The sequence below is a fragment of the Dermacentor variabilis genome, chromosome 6 (assembly GCF_050947875.1).
Source record: "Dermacentor variabilis isolate Ectoservices chromosome 6, ASM5094787v1, whole genome shotgun sequence".
In the NCBI taxonomy this organism is placed as follows: Eukaryota; Metazoa; Arthropoda; class Arachnida; order Ixodida; family Ixodidae; genus Dermacentor; species Dermacentor variabilis.
Window position 1 is genome coordinate 1,429,873 of NC_134573.1, and position 18,467 is coordinate 1,448,339.

Genomic DNA, 18,467 nt, shown 5'->3' on the forward strand with positions numbered 1-18,467 from the left:
TCGCGAGTCCAGTATTAGGGTAAACACAAGCGCAAGGGGACAGGGCCTGGCCATTGTAAATGTGAATGGTCTTCACGGTGCAGCCACCTGCTGGCACATAGCTCAACCACACACAGTAGCAGTAACGAAATGTATTCGTCTTTGCTGCTGGTGTAAATTTTTCGCAGGAGTGTAATCGTTAACACATTGTATTTGTAAATGTTTAAAATGTTTTACACCTGGCTAAAGCAATATTAGCTCTTTCTTTGGCTGGTTAACCTCTGCGCCAACGGGTGGCTGGACCGTGGAGACTGATCAGGCAGCTCACGTACATCTACGCTAAAGTTTCTTCATAGCTTGAGTTTATGCCTTCCTCGTTCTGTCAAAATGCTCAGCTTGCCTGTTGTTACCGGAATACCAGACATGTTCGGCACTGCGACAGCACACTGCTTCGATAGCTCTCGCTTTGAGTCGACTGCCAAGCAGCTGGTGGAGAGTTCGGAGAGGCTTTGCGCGCATGCTCCTAGAGAACCAGAACAAGACATGACGACGTGCTATCATGACACAGAGCCAGTGAAGGCGGAGCTTAGCCCCGATCACTCGGTGAATGAGTTGAGGAGAAAATGCATGACTATGGAGGAGGGCAACTCGTAATCGTCCGTAGCTTTCTTAATATGAGACGCTTCACACAAATTATGGTCTGAGTGATTAACTTTAGCTGTACCCTACGCGTCTACAAAATTTGTCCGAACCGTTTCAGGGGCCCTTTTAGGTAGGCCAAGTGCACAAAAACACGGACATCGGAAATAGGACAGACAAGGTGCTACTTTCAACTAATTTTATTTGCAAGAACCCCCATATCACACCTACCATACCTTCACCGTTCAAGTCACAGCGCATGCATCATAACCAATAATAACTAAATGGCTAACTACGTGAGATGATGTCCGACCACATACTCTCATATCCACATGTGTCTACAAAACGCTATGATTACACTAAGAAAACATGAATCGGTATAAGGTGTTGACGAAAGGATAGGCAAAGGATAAAATGATGAGTATAAAAAGTTAAGAAGCCCTATAAAGGAGGTGTGAACAAAAATACAATGGGACACTCAAACAGCTGTAAACCCTAGGTGCCAAAGGTTACTCAGGAAAGAGGAAAGAAAGAAAGGCGGGGAAGCAAAGAAGATTGATCAGAGAGGTTATGTGACATGCAAGTGTAGTGTCGTTTACAAAATGCCTCTGTCTTGTGGACGTGCTTACATTGGCCAGACAGGCTGACGTATCTGTGACTGCCTACGCGAACACAACAAAACTTAAAGCATAAATTTGGCAGCAATATGGCCCTGCACTGCGCCACATGTACACATGGGTGTTCTCCACTTTTAGACCAGACTCTCATAATTGGAAGATGTAAAGATCAGTTAGCCTGAGAAATTTTTGAAGCATTGTGCATCGATTGGCTTGGCCCGTGTTTCATCAGTGCCGCTTCCATTTCTCTGTCGAAAAAATAATGTGATTATTTACTATACTAAGAGCTGGAGAGCACCACATTCTCTGATCCATCTTCTTTGCTCCCTTGCCCTTCTTTATTTCCCCTTTCCTGACTGACTAATCTTTGGTGCTCGGGTTTAGCAGCTGTTTCAGTGTCCCACTGTATTTTTGGTCACACCCCTATTAAAGTACTTCTTAGCTTTCTATACTTATTATTTTATCCTTCGATGATGTTTTGGTCAACACCTTTTCCAGTTCATGTTTTCATAGTGTAATCATAGCGTTGTACGGAGACGTGTAGGTATGAGCACGCATGGTGGGGCATCATCTCATACAGTTAGCCATCTAGTTATCATTGGTTGTAACGCATGCGCCGTGATTTGAGTGCTGAATGTATATATACGGGGGTTCTTGCAAATAAAATTAGTTAGAAGCAGCGCCTTGTCTGTCCTCTTTCCGCCGTCCGTGTCTTCGTGCACTTGACCTGCCTTAAAATAAGTGCATTTTGCTGTCATAGGGTTCGCGCGCACTGCTAGGTTAAAAGGACTGGCCGCCGTATAAGGGAGGGGGTGAGAGGGGCTATCTCCCGCCTCTCTGGCCACCTTTAACCCCATCAAGGACTCAATAAAGTTGTTTCTCTCTGCCGTCTTACCGTTGGAATCCCATGAGTCTTTGTCTGGCGGCCGCTGCAACTTATTCATGTTGCACGGCAGCGCCATCAGTTTGTCCACACAAGTGCTAAAGCACTCTTTCATGCGCATTCACCATCTCCATGTAGATCCCCCACTTGTTAGGATTGACGATGAGCCTATACTCATGTTTACTTTATTAACGAGCTCCATGTTTGTCCATTGTTCCCCCGCTCACACTTTGTCCGCACCACCAGTACGAGTGCCGCCACCTTTTGCTTCATGCAGCAAGTACATTCCACATGTCTTGTCTCCCACGCAACACTTGCACCATCTTTCGACAGTCCCCATAATTATTTAAAGGTTCACTGGCACTACCACTCCCTCCTGACAGTGCATAAAGAATATTGGATACAACAAGATACTTTTTTGTCTGGTGAGACTTGTTTATAAAAAACTTTGGCTGTAAATGTTCCCCCACCATTCTCACTTTGTGTAAGTGCTGGTTAGAGCATGCTCTATTGTCTTGTTGCTTACATGAGTGATGCCCATGTGAATTGGCTTATGTGATGAGCGGAGGGAAGTATGCAGGGTTGCTTGGTCAGCCAGTTAAACGTGACAGCAGCCTGACAGACTGCGTCCTACCACTTCAACTGGTAGCACCACACTTGCATTCTGCAGTTCTTCCAAGGGTCATTGCATCAATTCTGCTATTATTTCTAGTTGGTAGGTGCGATCAACTCTGCATTGCTTGTTTAGAGTGCAGCTCCAGCATTGAGCGTCGGCATAACCGAGCGAACGAGTGAAGGATTAAGGAGCGAAAGTGGAGCGCAGCGGGGCATGAAAGACAATGGTAGCGAATAGAGTGCGAGGAGGAAAGCAGAGGAAGAGGGTGTAGCAACACAATACGGCGGAGGAGGTGTGTGTGGCAAAAGCGTGAGAAGAAAAGCGTAGTCTCATGCAAGACCTGTTCTGCAGTGACGATTGCTACGATGTGGCGCCAAATAGCGTGCATTGTCTGTTCGCCAATGACACCGTCAATCAGACATATGGCGAGCAGGTCCACCAATACCAAATGTGGAAACAAAGTGCTGCGTGAGCAGAGGTCTGTCTGTGGCGGCTTCTGTTAGTCGTGCCAACTCGTCACTCACATGCTGCCTCTCGGAATTTCCCGATTAGCGAGGCAGTGACACCACACTTCACTTCATTTGCAACATGCCGCACGAGACAGATTGTTCAAGCCAGACAATATATGCGAAATGGAAACATGTATATAGCACTGCGCTCAAACTTAACATTAGAGAGTATCGTAATTGTTGGTGAATTTTTATGCACAACATTGATACATGTGCACAGTTTCTTTCTGCTTTACCTGATCTGGGCTCTTTTCATTTTTGAAATATGTTGACAAATTTTTCCATGCCACTTGCTCTTCCCATGTCTCTGATGCATACAGAATACATGCTGACCATTCATTTGTAAGCGATTAGTTGCATATGGGAATGCAAATACTGTTGTTTGATGCAGATTGTAGAACAAGTTTTTGTGGACCATCTTCCTGAGGTGCTGGTGTCTCTCCTGCACCTTGCCTGTGACGATCCCACTCATGCAGCGTAAGTTTGGCTCATCCATTTTTGCAAGCCTTAAGACCCTCTTTTTCCAGACTTGGTGGCGCTCATTAGCAAGGCAGTATGCATGCATTGCATTTCATGACATGGAGGCATTCACTGTCCGTCTATGGAGGCACCTGTGTGCACTGTATTTGTAGAAGGGTTGACATTCGGGCCAGTTGGTGCATAGGTGAAGGAAAAAAACCTATCACAAAAGACAAAGGACAAGAAAAGATGTTCACACCACAACGAGTGGACTATCAACTGAGCTTTATTAAAACCAGCATAGTCCCAGCAAGGCCAGCAGAGCATGCGCAACAGCAGCATCACTAATCACAGAGCATTGAAAAGTCACTGTGGTGTGAACATTTCTTTTTGTCCTTTGTCTTTTGTGACTGGTCTTTTCCTTCAGCTGTATTTGTACTAGTGCCTTTGTGCGATAATGTGTGATTGGTTGCTCTTTGAGCAGCAAACCGGCTACCTAGCAGATTGTGAAGAAAGCCAAATCTGCAATGCCTGATATGATCATGGTTATATTGCACTTGGTTTTACACACAAAATGTTAAGGAAGGACAGGACGTGGACGGACGTCCACGTCCTGACCTTCCTTAATATCATGTGTGTCAAACTGAGTGCAATATAACCATGAACGTTCACCAACTAGCCCCCTTCATTGCTTTACTAAAAGCCTGATATGAATTGAAAAATTAATTTATGCACCTTGGGGATGCACATGTCCATTGCTGACTAGCATGGCAATAAGAAAAAGTGGCAATAACTATGTCTGCCACTATTTGGGTTTGCGTGGCAGGACGAGCACAATTGATTGAGTGTGCAATGTCTTAGAGAGTGCTACAGAGGAAGTATGCAAGCCTGAGAATGTAAAGGAATTATTTTTGAAAATAATTCCACTTCACATTTGCCGACCATGGTGGCCAATTTTTGCGTATACAGTCGAGCCCACTTATAACAGCCCCACTTAAAAGGAAGCTGAAACACTTTTCGAAAAAAAATGAGTTCCCTGTGGCATTTTACAGTTTTTAGTCCATTGAACACGAATATCTAGTTTAAAAAGGGCGGAAACAAACGCAAGCGGCTGTTTTTTGCAAGAAAACGTGCACCAGCGCCTCAGGACATCGCGCAATTGCCGCTGTTGCCCGTGATTGGTCGGGACCGCTGCGAGGTCATTAGCAGGGATCACCGGTCAGCACCGCCGTTTCAGAGCATAGCACGCTGTTCTGGTCTGACTTCACAGATGAGTTGTAAGCATTGTGGAACGTTCTCGCTGTCTCGGACAGCTTGTATTTTCGCCTTACATGTTCAAACCGACAGCCGATACAGAAATCGATGGCGACAACGATTATGTTGAGTGTGCCAACAGCGAGAATGATGTGTGCACCTTCTCACGCATTAGAAATATTAGCTGGTACGTATGTTTTTTCATGTAGCTGCACGTTGCAATAACAGGAGAAAAAATGCTAAAGTGTCACTGGGAACTTGCTGCTGGAAGAATGTCGAAGCAATAACTTCTCATTAGAATGTAAACACGGGTGCGATTCTGCGATGTCAAGCACCTGGCCACTACTTGTCTAAAGTTCGATGGTTTTTTGCGTGTTGATACACGATCGCGAACATAAGTACCGCGTTACAAAGCGCGCACATACAGTGCTGCGAGGTACAGTCATGGAAGTTGCTTATCATACGCATCCAGGTCGAGATGGCCAGGGCCAGCAAGGTACCTAGTACCAAGGTACATATTTAGTGGTCTGTATAGAGCAGTGCAGTGGTCACATGAAGCTCACAGGTGCGTTTGGTCAAGCTGTTACTTATGATGTTAGGTACGTTCCCGTCGGTCTTCCGTGTCATTTAGGCAATGCTACTCAGCGTGTACCGTCGCTCTGCGCGGTGACTTGCTACTGACTCCAGACTACTGTGAAACTCTTTGTCTGGCCCTGGACGAGTTAGGGCGTGACCTAGATGGCGGTGAGTGTGGCTTGGTGGAGGGATTGCCATTGCAAGAGTAAATGATGTAGATTCCGCGATCCGTGCAAGCTACGATAACACAGCGTGGCATGCTGTCGGTGAGGAGCTGAACATAGGTGTTGAGGATGACGCATGCTTTATATGGGTTAGTAAAAGATAATTGTTTACAATGCAGCATGGCACTGAAAATGCACTCCCTAATCTCAGAAAACTTCTGTAGTCCCTTTGGCAGTAAGCAGTCCTTTTGGTTGCAACAGTCTCTTTGGCTGAAGTCAGCATTATCGTTCCGAAGTGCAAATGACTGGCTCAACTGAATGCACGATCCTTTGAGCCACTGGCACCAAATGCAAATGAAAAGATTAAAACACGTAACAGCGAGCATGCAATATTGTGAAAAATGAAAGGGTATGTTTCCGAGCTGTGATGTTTTCGAACGGTGCATCACACATTAAAGATATTCTTACGGGACTGAATGAGCTGGCGTTGTCGAATTCACCTGCCAAGAAGATACATTTTTCAGCCCTGTGCAATTCTACGGTCTCTTTTATGACTGTACACAATGCACAAATGACAGGCCAACTGGAAAGCGAGCCATACACTCGTGGCTCGCCGAACAAGCTGCTACATTCGGGTTTGAAAGGGTTAAAGTTTCAGTATACCTCACCTGCTGGGATGAGCACCAGCCAAGCACTTCACAAGTGATAATCTCTGTAAAACTCATTCAGTGGACCAAGGATGACAGCAATAACTATGGGTTAAGGCTTACCGAAACATATTTAGTGGTCTGTGTAGCACTACACCTTGTACAGTGGCCAAGAGCACGTAGAAGAACATGACACAGCAAAAGGTTTGTCATCATATGGTAAAAGTACTTGAGTATCTGTAAAATTAAGTGACTTATGTTGTTTAAGTTGATACCATGGATAGCAGACTTTAGATTTCGTGCTTGTCGCAGAATGCTTAGACACCGATTCCATGCAATATTTACCGAAATATAGGTCGACCTTAGGAAAAAAAAAACATTGGCAAAAAAGTGGCGGGGGTTTAATGTGGCTTGAACCTAGTTATACGAGCGAAAGCTCTCTTAAGCATGATTTTGGCTTCTAGCGCGAAGTGAGACACGGACACAGAAAGGAGCAGACAGGACGAGCACTAACTCTCAACTAAATTTTTATTAAAACGAAGAACATATATATAGGTGATTGCAAAAACCGTAGCATAAGAACATGACTAGGTAAAAAGGATCAGTTAAACATATCAGGGGGTATGGAAGTCAAAGAACAAAAATTACTTCAGATTAGTACACGTATTGCGAAGGTACTGAAATTCGCAATCTAACCAAGACAATGAAGTATGACTGACGCAAGTGTCTCCTAATCTTTTTATGTGGAATGCCTCGATAATTTCCCGCGTGGTTTGGCATCTGTGTCTAGAAAGAATTTTTGTGTCTTCAAAGAAAGGTTTGCAACCACAATCGAAACAATGTGGCGCTAAATGTGATGCATTAGGGTTGTTTAGTGAATGTTTGTGTTCTTTTAGTCTAATGTTAATGCACCTGCCACTCTGTCCAATGTAAGGTTTCTCACACTCGAGTGGAATCAGATAAACTATACCCGTGTTGCAAGGCACTAAAGGGGACACATGTTTAACTCCGCAATCATCTTTTCTTTTTTTTGCCTTCCTGTTCAAGTCTCCTATTTATCAAAGGGCACATGTTAGACAACTTGCGTGGGGCCGAGAAAACGGTACTGACGTCATACCTATTAGCCACATTCCTTAAACCATGGGATAATCTATGTATGTAGGGTACTACAGCAAACTTTGTTTCTTTTTTCCGTTTTTCTTGTTTCTTACCGGAGCTTTTTACCCATTTTACAAGTTTTTCGCAGGTTAGTGATAATAAATGCACGGGATAGCTAGCCTTTCCAAGCCTTTCTATCTGTTGTGAAAAACTTTGTTGCATATTGTGCAGACATGACTTAGTAATGCAGACCTAAGAGTTGAATAAGCTATCCCCTGTTTAACAAGTTTAGAATGGCACGAAGAAAATTCTAGCAGTGGCTTCTTGGCCCTAGGCGAATAATGCCAACAGACATGCTCATCCTGGAACGTTAATTAAGCACAGATCTAGAAACTGTAATTTGTTTCCCTGGATAATCTCTAGCATGAAACCTAGGCCCGCACCACATTACCTAAAAATTTTTAAAATGTCCGTAGCTTTCTTGGTGTAGTTATTGCGAGAACAAAACACCAGATAGTCGTCTACGTATCTAAACGCATGCACCGCCAATTCCTTAAGATTGTTTTGTAGTTTTCTATTAACGCAACTTAGATAAATATCACTCAAAACTGGCGCAACTTTAGAACCAATACAAACTCCCGATTTTTGTACATACATAGAACTACCCCATTTTACAACTGTGTTCCCTATGTAAAACAACAAAAGTTCTAAAAAAGATTCCACGGGCATCCCACAGTCCTGAGTAAACCGGAACTCATCATTGTTGAGCGTCAGTGCTTCTTTAACACTACACAGTAGTTCCGATTGCGGAAGCGAATAAAAGAGGTCTTTAACATCAACACTGATTGCTGAGCATTTATCTGGATTATTTTGTGTTAGGAAGGCTACAATTTCTTCCGAATTTCTTATCAGGAAGGGGTCATTAAGACCCCTTCCTGATTAAGACCCCCATTAAGACCCCTTCCGTTTTTTTCGTCAAGCATGAGCTTAGGTTGGTTACTGCGAACAAAGAAGGTTTCTTTGTTGTTGTTCCTGAAGAATTGTACGCACAAAAAGCTAAAACCGCTATTGACAAAAATTTTGTTCCAAAAATTACCAATTTAACGAAAATGAAAAAAACTGCAATTGATTTGCTTGAGAAATTTGGTCTGGAGCGCCTCGCATCGGGAGTTAAACATTCCAAGCGTCTGCACCTCGGCATATTTTTTAGTGCTAAGACACATAAGCCGGAAGTTCCTTTTCGAGCCTATATTTCTGAAAAAGGAACGTGGCAGTACACAGTCCCAATTTTTTTCATAATGTATTGTCTTCAGTTCGTCTTAATGACCCCTTCCTGATAAGACATTCGGAAGAAATTGTAGCCTTCTTAACACAAGATAATCCAGGTAAATGCTCAGCAATCAGTGTTGATGTTAAAGACCTTTTTTATTCGCTTCCGCAATCGGAACTACTGTGTAGTGTTAAAGAAGCACTGACGCTCAGCAATGATGAGTTCCGGTTTACTCAGGACTGTGGGATGCCCGTGGAATCTTTTTAAGAACTTTTGTTGTTTTACATAGGGAACACAGTTGTAAAATGGGGTAGTTCTATGTATGTACAAAAATCGGGAGTTTGTATCGGTTCTAAAGTTGCGCCAGTTTTGAATGACATTTATCTAAGTCACGTTAATAGAAAACTACAAAACAATCTTAAGGAATTGGCGGTGCATGCGTTTAGATACGTAGACGACTATCTGGTGTTTTGTTCTCGCAATAACTACACCAAGAAAGCTACGGATACCTTAATAGTTTTAAGGGAATGTGGTGCGGGCCTAGGTTTCACGCTAGAAATTATCCAGGGCAACAAATTACAGCTTCTAGATCTGTGCTTAACGTTCCACGATGAGCATGTCTGTTGGCATTATTCGCCTAGGGCCAAGAAGCCACTGCTAGAATTTTCTTCGTGCCATTCTAAACTTGTTAAACGGGATAGCTTATTCAACTCTTAGGTCTGCCATTACTAAGTCATGTCCGCACAATATGCAACAAAGTTTTTCACAACAGATAGAAAGGCTTGGAAAAGCTAGCTATCCAGTGCATTTATTATCACTAACCTGCGAAAAACTTGTAAAATGGACAAAAAGCTCCGGTAAGAAACAAGAAAAACAGAAAAAAGAAACAAAGTTTGCCGTACGTAGTACCCTACATACATAGATTATCCCATGGTTTAAGGAATGTGGCCAATAGGTATGACGTCAGTACCGTTTTCTCGGCCCCACGCAAGTTGTCTAACATGTGCCCTTTGATAAATAGGAGACTTGAACAGGAAGGCAAAAAAAAGAAAAGATGATTGCGGAGTTAAACATGTGTCCCCTTTAGTGCCTTGCAACACGGGTATAGTTTATCAGATTCCACTCGAGTGTGGGAAAGCTTACATTGGACAGAGTGGCAGGTGCATTAACATTAGTCTAAAAGAACACAAACATTCACTAAACAACCCTAATGCATCACATTTAGCGCCACATTGTTTCGATTGTGGTTGCAAACCTTTCTTTGAAGACACAAAAATTCTTTCTAGACACAGATGCCAAACCATGCGGGAAATTATCGAGGCATTCCACATAAAAAGATTAGGAGACACTTGCGTCAGTCATGCTTTGTTGTCTCTGTTAGATTGCAAATTTCAGTACCTTCGCAATACGTGTACTAATCTGAAGTAATTTTTGTTCTCTGACTTCCATACCCCGTGATATGTTTAACTGATCCTTTTTACCTAGTCATGTTCTTATGCTACGGTTTTTGCAATCACCTATATATACCGTAAAAACCGGAATATAGGTTGAACTTTTTTTTCAACAAACCATCGCGAAAAGTCGACCCTCGACTTATATACCGGACATTGGCGGAAAAACTACGGAATTCTTGCAACAATGGGCGGATGAGTGTAACCTGATGAAGTAAACAGGGCATTGACCAGTAGCAACAGGGCGGAGCCGAGACGGACGGATGCCGACAGCTAAGTTCTATTTCTATTTTTATTTCTAATTGCAGCGGCGGGAAATCTGAAGGGAGATAGGGCCAGCATAGAAACGTAGGTTGCAGAGAATTGGAGCACTTCGAAGCCAGGAGAACACTTAGCCAAAGTAGGGCGATAAAGTAGGTCGTGGCCAACACATAACAGTTAGGACTAAAGATTTAATAGTTAGGGCTAAAAGTGTGTTTTTTCCCCCTTTTTTTTCTTTTTTTTTCTTTTTTCCCCTGGTTATTTGTTTGGTTATTTTACTAGCTCTCTTTATTCTTCTAGAGATTCCCAGTGGTCTTTATTATAGTTAATTTTTTCCTCGCTTGTACACTGTTAAATAACAGTAGGACAAGAGAATTAATAACAGTAGGACAAGAGAATTCATGGGATGGCCGGCTAGAAAAGCCAAGGAGGAAGGTGGGGACCTCGTCCAGTGTGAGAGGTGTGAACGATGGTGTTATTTGGATGAAACGACATTCAAAACCGTGGCGGAGGCGGAAGGGAACGGCTTCGTGTGCAGGCTGTGTAAGGTGATTGAGAATTTGGAGAAGCAGCTAAAGAGTAAAATGGCGAGGACAAAGGAGGAACTCGAGAAAGAAAAAACGAAATGCGCAGAGTTTGAGGAAAGGATTGAGAAGGAGTGGGCCTCAAGAATGGAGGCTGTAGAACGGAAATGGAGTGAGGAGCGAGAGAAAGGGCAGCAATTGGAAAAACAATTGAAAGAGATGAGAGAGAGAGAAGCTGAGAGGGAGGCACGGCAGGAACTGAAGGAAAAGGAAGCAGGAGGATCACCCAGTGGAGCAGAATTGGGGGCGGACACGTTAACGTGGGGACCGCGGGAGACACAGGTACAGAGGGATGAGACGACAGGAGGCAGAGAAGGCGAGGAGGCAGGGAAGACCCAGCCAACAGAGACAGGAGTGAGGCAAGATTTGCTTGAAGACAGAAAGGTCTGGGTTGTTGGAAGCTCCAACGTATCGCGAATGCAAACAGCACTCCTCAGAACAGTGCAGTATGACAGACAAGTGAAGGTCGAATGCATGCCGGGGGCTCGATTCGAAGCAGTGGCGGAGAGAGCCAAAAGCAAACTGAATGAAAACAGAGAGGGAAGAAACTTGGTAATTTTGCATGCTGGGGTGAATGACGTCCTGCAGAATAGGGGGCGAATGCTGGGCAGACAAATTCAAGACGGAGTGGCGAAATTTAGGGCGACCTCTGAGGCGGTGCACATTGCCCTGTGTACTGTCCCAGAGGTCAGGGGACAGGGCCCTTTCATTGAAGAACAGGTAGTGGCAGCAAATGTAGTGATTAGGGAGTTGGGGCGAGCCCTCAAGTGTGATGTGTGTGAAGGTGAACAGAATGATTGGGGGAAAAACTTCCCCCCTTTCGGCCGAGATGGCGTTCACTACACTACACCGGCGGGATGGTAGGTAGGAACGAGGGTGGGTCATAGGGCTCAGGCTTTTTTGCAGGCACACAGGGCGACCCTGCATGCCAAAGCATAAAAGATAAAGGACAGGGGAGGGGGGGCAGGACAGGAACACGGAGGAGGAAGAGGAAGAAGGAGGCAGTAAATGTGGGGTTCATCAACATGCAGGGGGGAAGAAATCGCATTAAGTGGGACGAAACAGAAGAACAGTTACAAACGGAAAATTTTCAGGCATATGGAGTGGCCGAAACCCATTTAAGAGATGAGGAAGAGCCACCATTCATTCCAGGATACACCTGGGTAGGGTGCAACAGAAAAAGGAAAGGACGCAGAGGAGGAGGCCTTGGGGCGCTAGTGAGGGGACAGGACTGGGAAAGGGTAAGGGAGAGCTGCAGTGAGTACATGTGGCTCAAGGGCACCGTAGGGAAAGTTGAAACAATCCTGGGAGTTGTGTAGCTGAAAACGGGCAATGAGTCGAAAGAGGAGAATGCAAAACATTTCAAATGTATGGCCGAGGACATCAGGGAGTTAGCTATGGGACATGAATGCACATTTGGAATACTTTGACGGGGCGACAGATGCAACAGGGCAGATGTTAGTAGGTTTTTGTGAGGCTCATGATTTTGTGATAGTTCATACTGAAATTAAATGTGACGGGAAAATAACATGGGAAAGTAATAACACCCACTCGACAATCGACTACTGCCAAATGTCCCACAAGCTGTATGAACAGTTGGGATGTATGGAAATTGATGAGGAAGGTACAAAAAGCCTGGGGAATCACAAACGAATAAAAATGAGTTTTGGAAGGACAGTACCACTGGTAGATACTAAAGAAAGGAAGGGTATGAGCAAATTGAATGACAGGCAGCTACAAGAAGTGGCGAAAAACATTGAAAGCATGGTATCCAAGCAACCGCAAAGGGCATGGACATACGATGAGTTAATAGGTATTTTTAAACTAGAGCTAGAGAAGGGACAGATTAGGAAACTAGGAAGTAAGCAGGGAAAATATAAACCGAAAAGCTGGTGGGACCGAGAAGTTAAGGAGGCCATAGAGCAACGCAAAGATGCGTGCAGAAAACACAGAGCAGCGAAGAAAAGGGGAGCCACACCAGAAGAGGTGGAGACAAAATGGGAGGATTACCTTGCAGTGAAAAGGGAAGCATTGGCATTAATTCAAGCCAAGATAGCAAAAGTTGGGGTACAGTGGATGTTAGAGATACGAAAAAAAGACAGAAATGCCTCTAAGAAATTTTGGGAACACATAAAGCAACAGAGTAAGAAGACAGAGGTGGTTCAGCAGTCACTGACCACACCAGAAGGAACAAAGGTAGAGGGAGAGGAAGCTCAGGAATATATTAGGTTAACAATAGAGGCAGCATTTGCAGAGCCAGTGGATAGCGAAATGGAGAACAATGACAACAGCAGGACAGAATTAGAGGAGGTGTACAGAAAGATGACAAGTAAGGAATGGGACAGAATTGAACACAAGGTTCCCGTGGGAACAGCGACAGGACCTGATGGCATACCTGTGAAATTGATAAGCATATTAGGCCAGAAAAGTAAATTAACATTACGACAACTTATTGAACAAATAGTAGTAGGGGGAGATGTTCCACAGGACTGGAAATCAAGCAGAATGATATTAGTTTACAAAGGTAAGGGAAGCAAGGACAACATTACATCCTACAGGCCAATAACTATCACATCAGTCATATACAGAGTAGCAATGCAGATGGTGAAAAAGAGAATGGAGGAATGGGCAGAACATGAAGAGATCTTGGGAGAACTGCAGAATGGATTTAGAAGGAACAGAAGGCTAGATGATAATTTATTTGTTATAACACAGTGCATAGAGATAGCGACAGCCAGGCAGAAACCGCTATGGATAGCTTTTTTAGACATTAGAGGAGCCTATGACATTGTAAACCGAGAAAAGTTATGGAGCCAGTTGAGGGAATATGGTCTAGATAGAAAGGTGATTGAATTCCTACAACAAGCTTATACAGATAATGAGGTAGAGATAACATGGGAGGGGGAAACTACAAAGCCAGCTAAAATAAGAAGAGGTCTCAGGCAGGGCTGTCCATTGTCGCCTCTGCTCTTTATGATCTACATGAGCCAAATGGAAAAGAGACTAGAACAGAGCACAGGAGGAACCGACATAAGCTATATGCTGGAAGGGCAGAAGGTAGCTCAAGTACTAGCCGGACTGATGTATGCAGATGATATTGTACTGCTTGCTGACACCCGAGTAGGGCTACAGGAACTAATGAGCATATGTGGAGAGGAGGGGGAAAAATTGGGACTACAATTCAGTAGAGAGAAGTCTGGGATAATAGTATACAATGAAGAAAGGGGGGAACCATTGGAAATACAAAGCACTAACATTGATCATGTTGAAAAATACAAGTATTTGGGCATATGGCTAAACGAGGGCAAAAAGTACTTGGAAGAACAGGAAAAAATTATGATTGAAAAAGTGAAAAGGAACTCAGCAGTAATGAAACACAAGGCACTTTGGAACTATAATAGGTACGAGGTGGTTAGGGGCGTATGGAAAGGAGTTATGGTACCTGGCCTTCACGTTCGGAAATTCAGTACTGTGCATGAAATCGGAAGTTCAGGCGTGCATGGAAACGAGACAGAGAAGTGTAGGCAGGTTGGCCTTAGGAGCGCACGGGAACATCCCTAATGAGAGAGTGCAGGGGGACATGGGATGGACGTCATTCGAAGGTAGAGAGGCAATAAGTAAACTAAAATTTGAACAGAGACTCCCAGCACTGGAGGAAAAAAGGTGGGCAGGAAAAGTGTACAAATATCTGTACATGAAAAGTTTGAACACAAAGTTAACACTCAGGACGAGGAAGCTGAGGAATAGATACCTACTGCCGAGGGAGGGGGTCCAATGTAGTTCTAGTGTGGGAAAGGAGGTGAAGGAGACGGAAAGAAAAATGTGGGAAGAAAGAATGCTCGGAAAGCCAGCGCTATCAATGTATAGGTCACAAAAACAGGAGATTAAGAGAGAGCTCTTATTTGATAACTCGCGGGGCAGCTCACTATTATTCGAAGCTAGGACGGGGGTTTTGAGAACGAAAACATACAGGGCTAAATTTGAAGACGTGGACCTTCGGTGCACAGCTTGCGGAGCCGAAATGGAGACCACTGAGCATATAGTGCTGAGATGCACAGACCTTCGCCCGACCCTGGCAGAGAGAGCAGTGGCAGATATGGAAGGAGCATTAGGTTTTCCCGGGGAACGAGGGCAAATAGACGAGAAAAGAGTGGCAGTAACGAAGGGGAGGCTAGAGGATTGGTGGAGGAAGTCAAGGGATAGATAATACCATAAATCGGGGAGATAATGTTTCCTATACTTTTTTAGATAGTTATTTTGGGGGGAGGAGGGGAGTGAAAACTAGGTTAAGGAAAAGAGGATATAAAGAAAGGAAAAAAATAATAATAAAATAGGAGGGGGAGCAAAAGGCTAGGTGGCGCCAGCCGCCGCCCGTTACAAAGGGTAAAGCCGCCATCCATCCATCCATCCATCCATCCATCCATCCATCCATCCATCCATCCATCCATCCATCCATCCATGGCGACATTGTAGCACCGTCATTTTGCGTTTGCATTGTTTCACATTTTGTTTAAAAATGAGCGGAAGCCAACGGCAGTTCACCGTCGCCTTCAAGAAAAAGGCGATCAAGTACGCGGAAGCTAACGGCAACCCGGCGGCACAGCGCGAATTTGGAGTGTCGGAAAAAAGCATTCGCTACTGGCGGAAGCAGAAGCAGCTTTTGGTTGCTTGCAGCAACCAAAAGAAAACTTCATTTCGTGGGCGGACTGCAGCGTATCCAGAACTGGAAAACAAAGTTGCGGATTTCGTCTGGGAGTTTCGTGCAAGATCGCTGCCTGTGACTGCTGAATCCATCCGTTTTAAAGCGGTAGAGATTGCGCGCGCTTCTGGACTGACGAGGGTGCAATTCAAGGGCTCGCCATCCTGGGTGCGATGTTTCATGAAGAGGAAGGGCTTTGAACTACGGCGCCGTACTTCTGTGTGCCAGAAACTGCCCGAAGAATTCGAGGACAAGCTAATCGAGTTTCAGCGATATGTAATTGCGCTTCGGCAGCAACGCGACTACATGATAGGACAGATAGGAAACGCCGACGAAATGCCAGTGTGGTTCGATATGCCCTCAAGCCGGACTGTTTCTGAGAAAGGAGCCAAGCAAATCAAGCTTCTAACAACGGGCAACAAGCACTCGCGGTTCACTGTGATGCTCGCATGTACAGCTGATGGGAAGAAGCTGCCCCCTTTCATCATTTTTAAAAGAAAAACATTGCCGAAAGAGGAATTCCCACGCGACGTCATCGTCCGGGTTAATGAAAACGGTTTTATGAACGAGTCGTTGATGCTGGAGTGGGTCCGGCTCGTCTGGAAGCGGCGACCTGGTGTTCTCTTTGAGCGAGCGAACATGCTCGTTCTGGACTCATTTCGAGGCCACCTCACAGCCAACGTAAAGCGGGCCCTGTGCGACGGCAAGACGGACCTCGTGGTCATCCCTGGTGGACTGACATCTGTGCTGCAGCTACTAGACGTTGTGCTAAATAGGCCGTTTAAAGATAGAGTGCGCGAACTCTATAATGAATGGATGCTGGGCGATAACCCGACCACCCCCACCGGCCGCCTGCGACGTCCACCGCTTGCGACTGTTTGTGGCTGGGTCTCATCGGCGTGGAAATCTCTCCCCGAAGAGATGGTGCGCAAGTCTTTCCGAAAATGCTGCATAAGCAACGCGCTGGACGGCACAGCGGACGATGCTCTATGGGACGTGGGCAGCGAGAAGCACTCGACATCGGACTCTAGTTCGGACTACTCTGATTCGGAGTAGTGCTTGCGCACTTTGTGTCCTTCTGTGTACTGCACACCCGGCCAATTTTTAACAGCATCGCGTGACCATCGACCCGCGTGTTTGTCAGCACCTTATCATCATTGCACGGAGCGGCGAAATAGCGAAAGCAAGCGCATGTGTACACATGCGCGTATCTCGTTTGTTTCGCCGCTCAGCGCCGTTAATAAGGTGCTGACAAGCACGCGGGTCGATGGTCGCGCGATGCTGTTAAAAACGTAGCCAGGTGCACATGCGAGCAGCATTTAAATAAATAAATGTGCAACCGGCTGAGTCGCATTTGTTTCAAGGTAAGGGTGTCTTTCAGTACTTTTGCCATTGAAAAATATTTTTTTCATATTTGGGATTGGTTAGTTGGGGGGTCGACCTATATTCCGGTCCGACCTATAGTCCGGTTTTTACGGTATGTTCTTCGTTTTAATAAAAATTTAGTTGAGAGTTAGCGCACGTCCTGTGTGCTCCTTTCTGTGTCCGTGTTTCACTTCGCGCTAGAAGCCAAAATCATGTTACCGTACCAACTCGCCCAACTGTCTATCCTTTTGCTCTCTTAAGCATGGTTAGATGCGGTTCTTCGGTGCTTCTTCCCGGCCAGCTATATCGGCAGGGTGCTTAGACTGAGCTAGGTGCTTGTGGTGAAGAGCCGACTTGCTCGCACCGACATGTACTACATCCTTAGGAAGACTGAGCGACCAAGCGCCACCAAAGCAGCCGTTAAAGGTGTGTTTATAGTCCTTTGTTATTGGTACGCAGGCGAGGGTCGCTCGACGTCGGAGTGCGTTGGCAGTGTCCGGTTAAGTTGGCCGCGCCAGTGCGTCGAACCATCGGGCGAACTATAGATGCTGTTGTTGTCGCCAACCTGACGTAACGTGTGCATGCACTCCATTTACGTTGGACTGTATTTAGCCCTTTAAACCCTCGCCTAGTTACGTGGTACACAGGGGCGAGGCTCGAGCGAGTGCAGCTGCAACGGCTCTTCTCAGCGGATCACGTGATGTGACACCACACCTTCACACACGCACTCTGGTGACTGCGGGTCAAATGCGCGCTGAGGTTGACCTTGGGAGTTGTGCCTCGAGGAGTAGAGCTTTCGCTTTAAAAGTCGACCCCATCTTCATCGGTGATTTGTTACCAGTTTATACCCTTTCATTTTCATTTTTTTTTTTAGGATTAAGGTTTGAGGTGGGGTCGACTTATATTCCGGTTTGACCTATATGCTGGTTTTTATGGTACTTTTGCATATGCTAAAACCAGACTTTGACGTCGAAGTATTCGCTCCTCCGAGTGAAAAATGAAGCATTATCCAAATTCAACGAAGGATGTTTAACGCACAGAAACCCCAAATAGCTGCATGCTCCATGAGTATTCTTCTCGCATAAACAAAGAAACAAAGGCACCAACTAATTCGAATCCGGAGAGCCATGGTGCAGCCACAGTCATGGCTAATAATGAAAGGAAGAGAAAGGCAGCCCGGTAATCTAGAATAAAGAGAGAAAACTCGGAAACTAGCATTCGGAGTGAACCAATAAGCTCACGGGGTCCAGTCATCCTGTTATGTGACTGTTCGAGCTGTCCGCAGGAAGGTAGGAAATTTCTCTTTTTGTGGCTGCCATGCAGCTCTTTCAGGGCGTGCACCTTCCTGCTAGCATGGCGGAAGAAAATGCACTCAACGCTTCTATGTGCGCTGCAC

General features: G+C 45.1%; 1 protein-coding gene across 1 annotated transcript in view; it reads left to right on the forward strand.

Moving 5' to 3' along the window:
* LOC142584535 (uncharacterized) overlaps nucleotides 1-18,467 on the forward strand; it is a 714,262-nt gene that overhangs the window by 626,427 nt on the left and 69,368 nt on the right. The window contains exon 27 of the mRNA XM_075694643.1: nucleotides 3,635-3,720. Within this exon, the coding sequence (XP_075550758.1) occupies nucleotides 3,635-3,720 (86 nt within the window). The remainder of the gene's footprint in view (nucleotides 1-3,634; nucleotides 3,721-18,467) is intronic.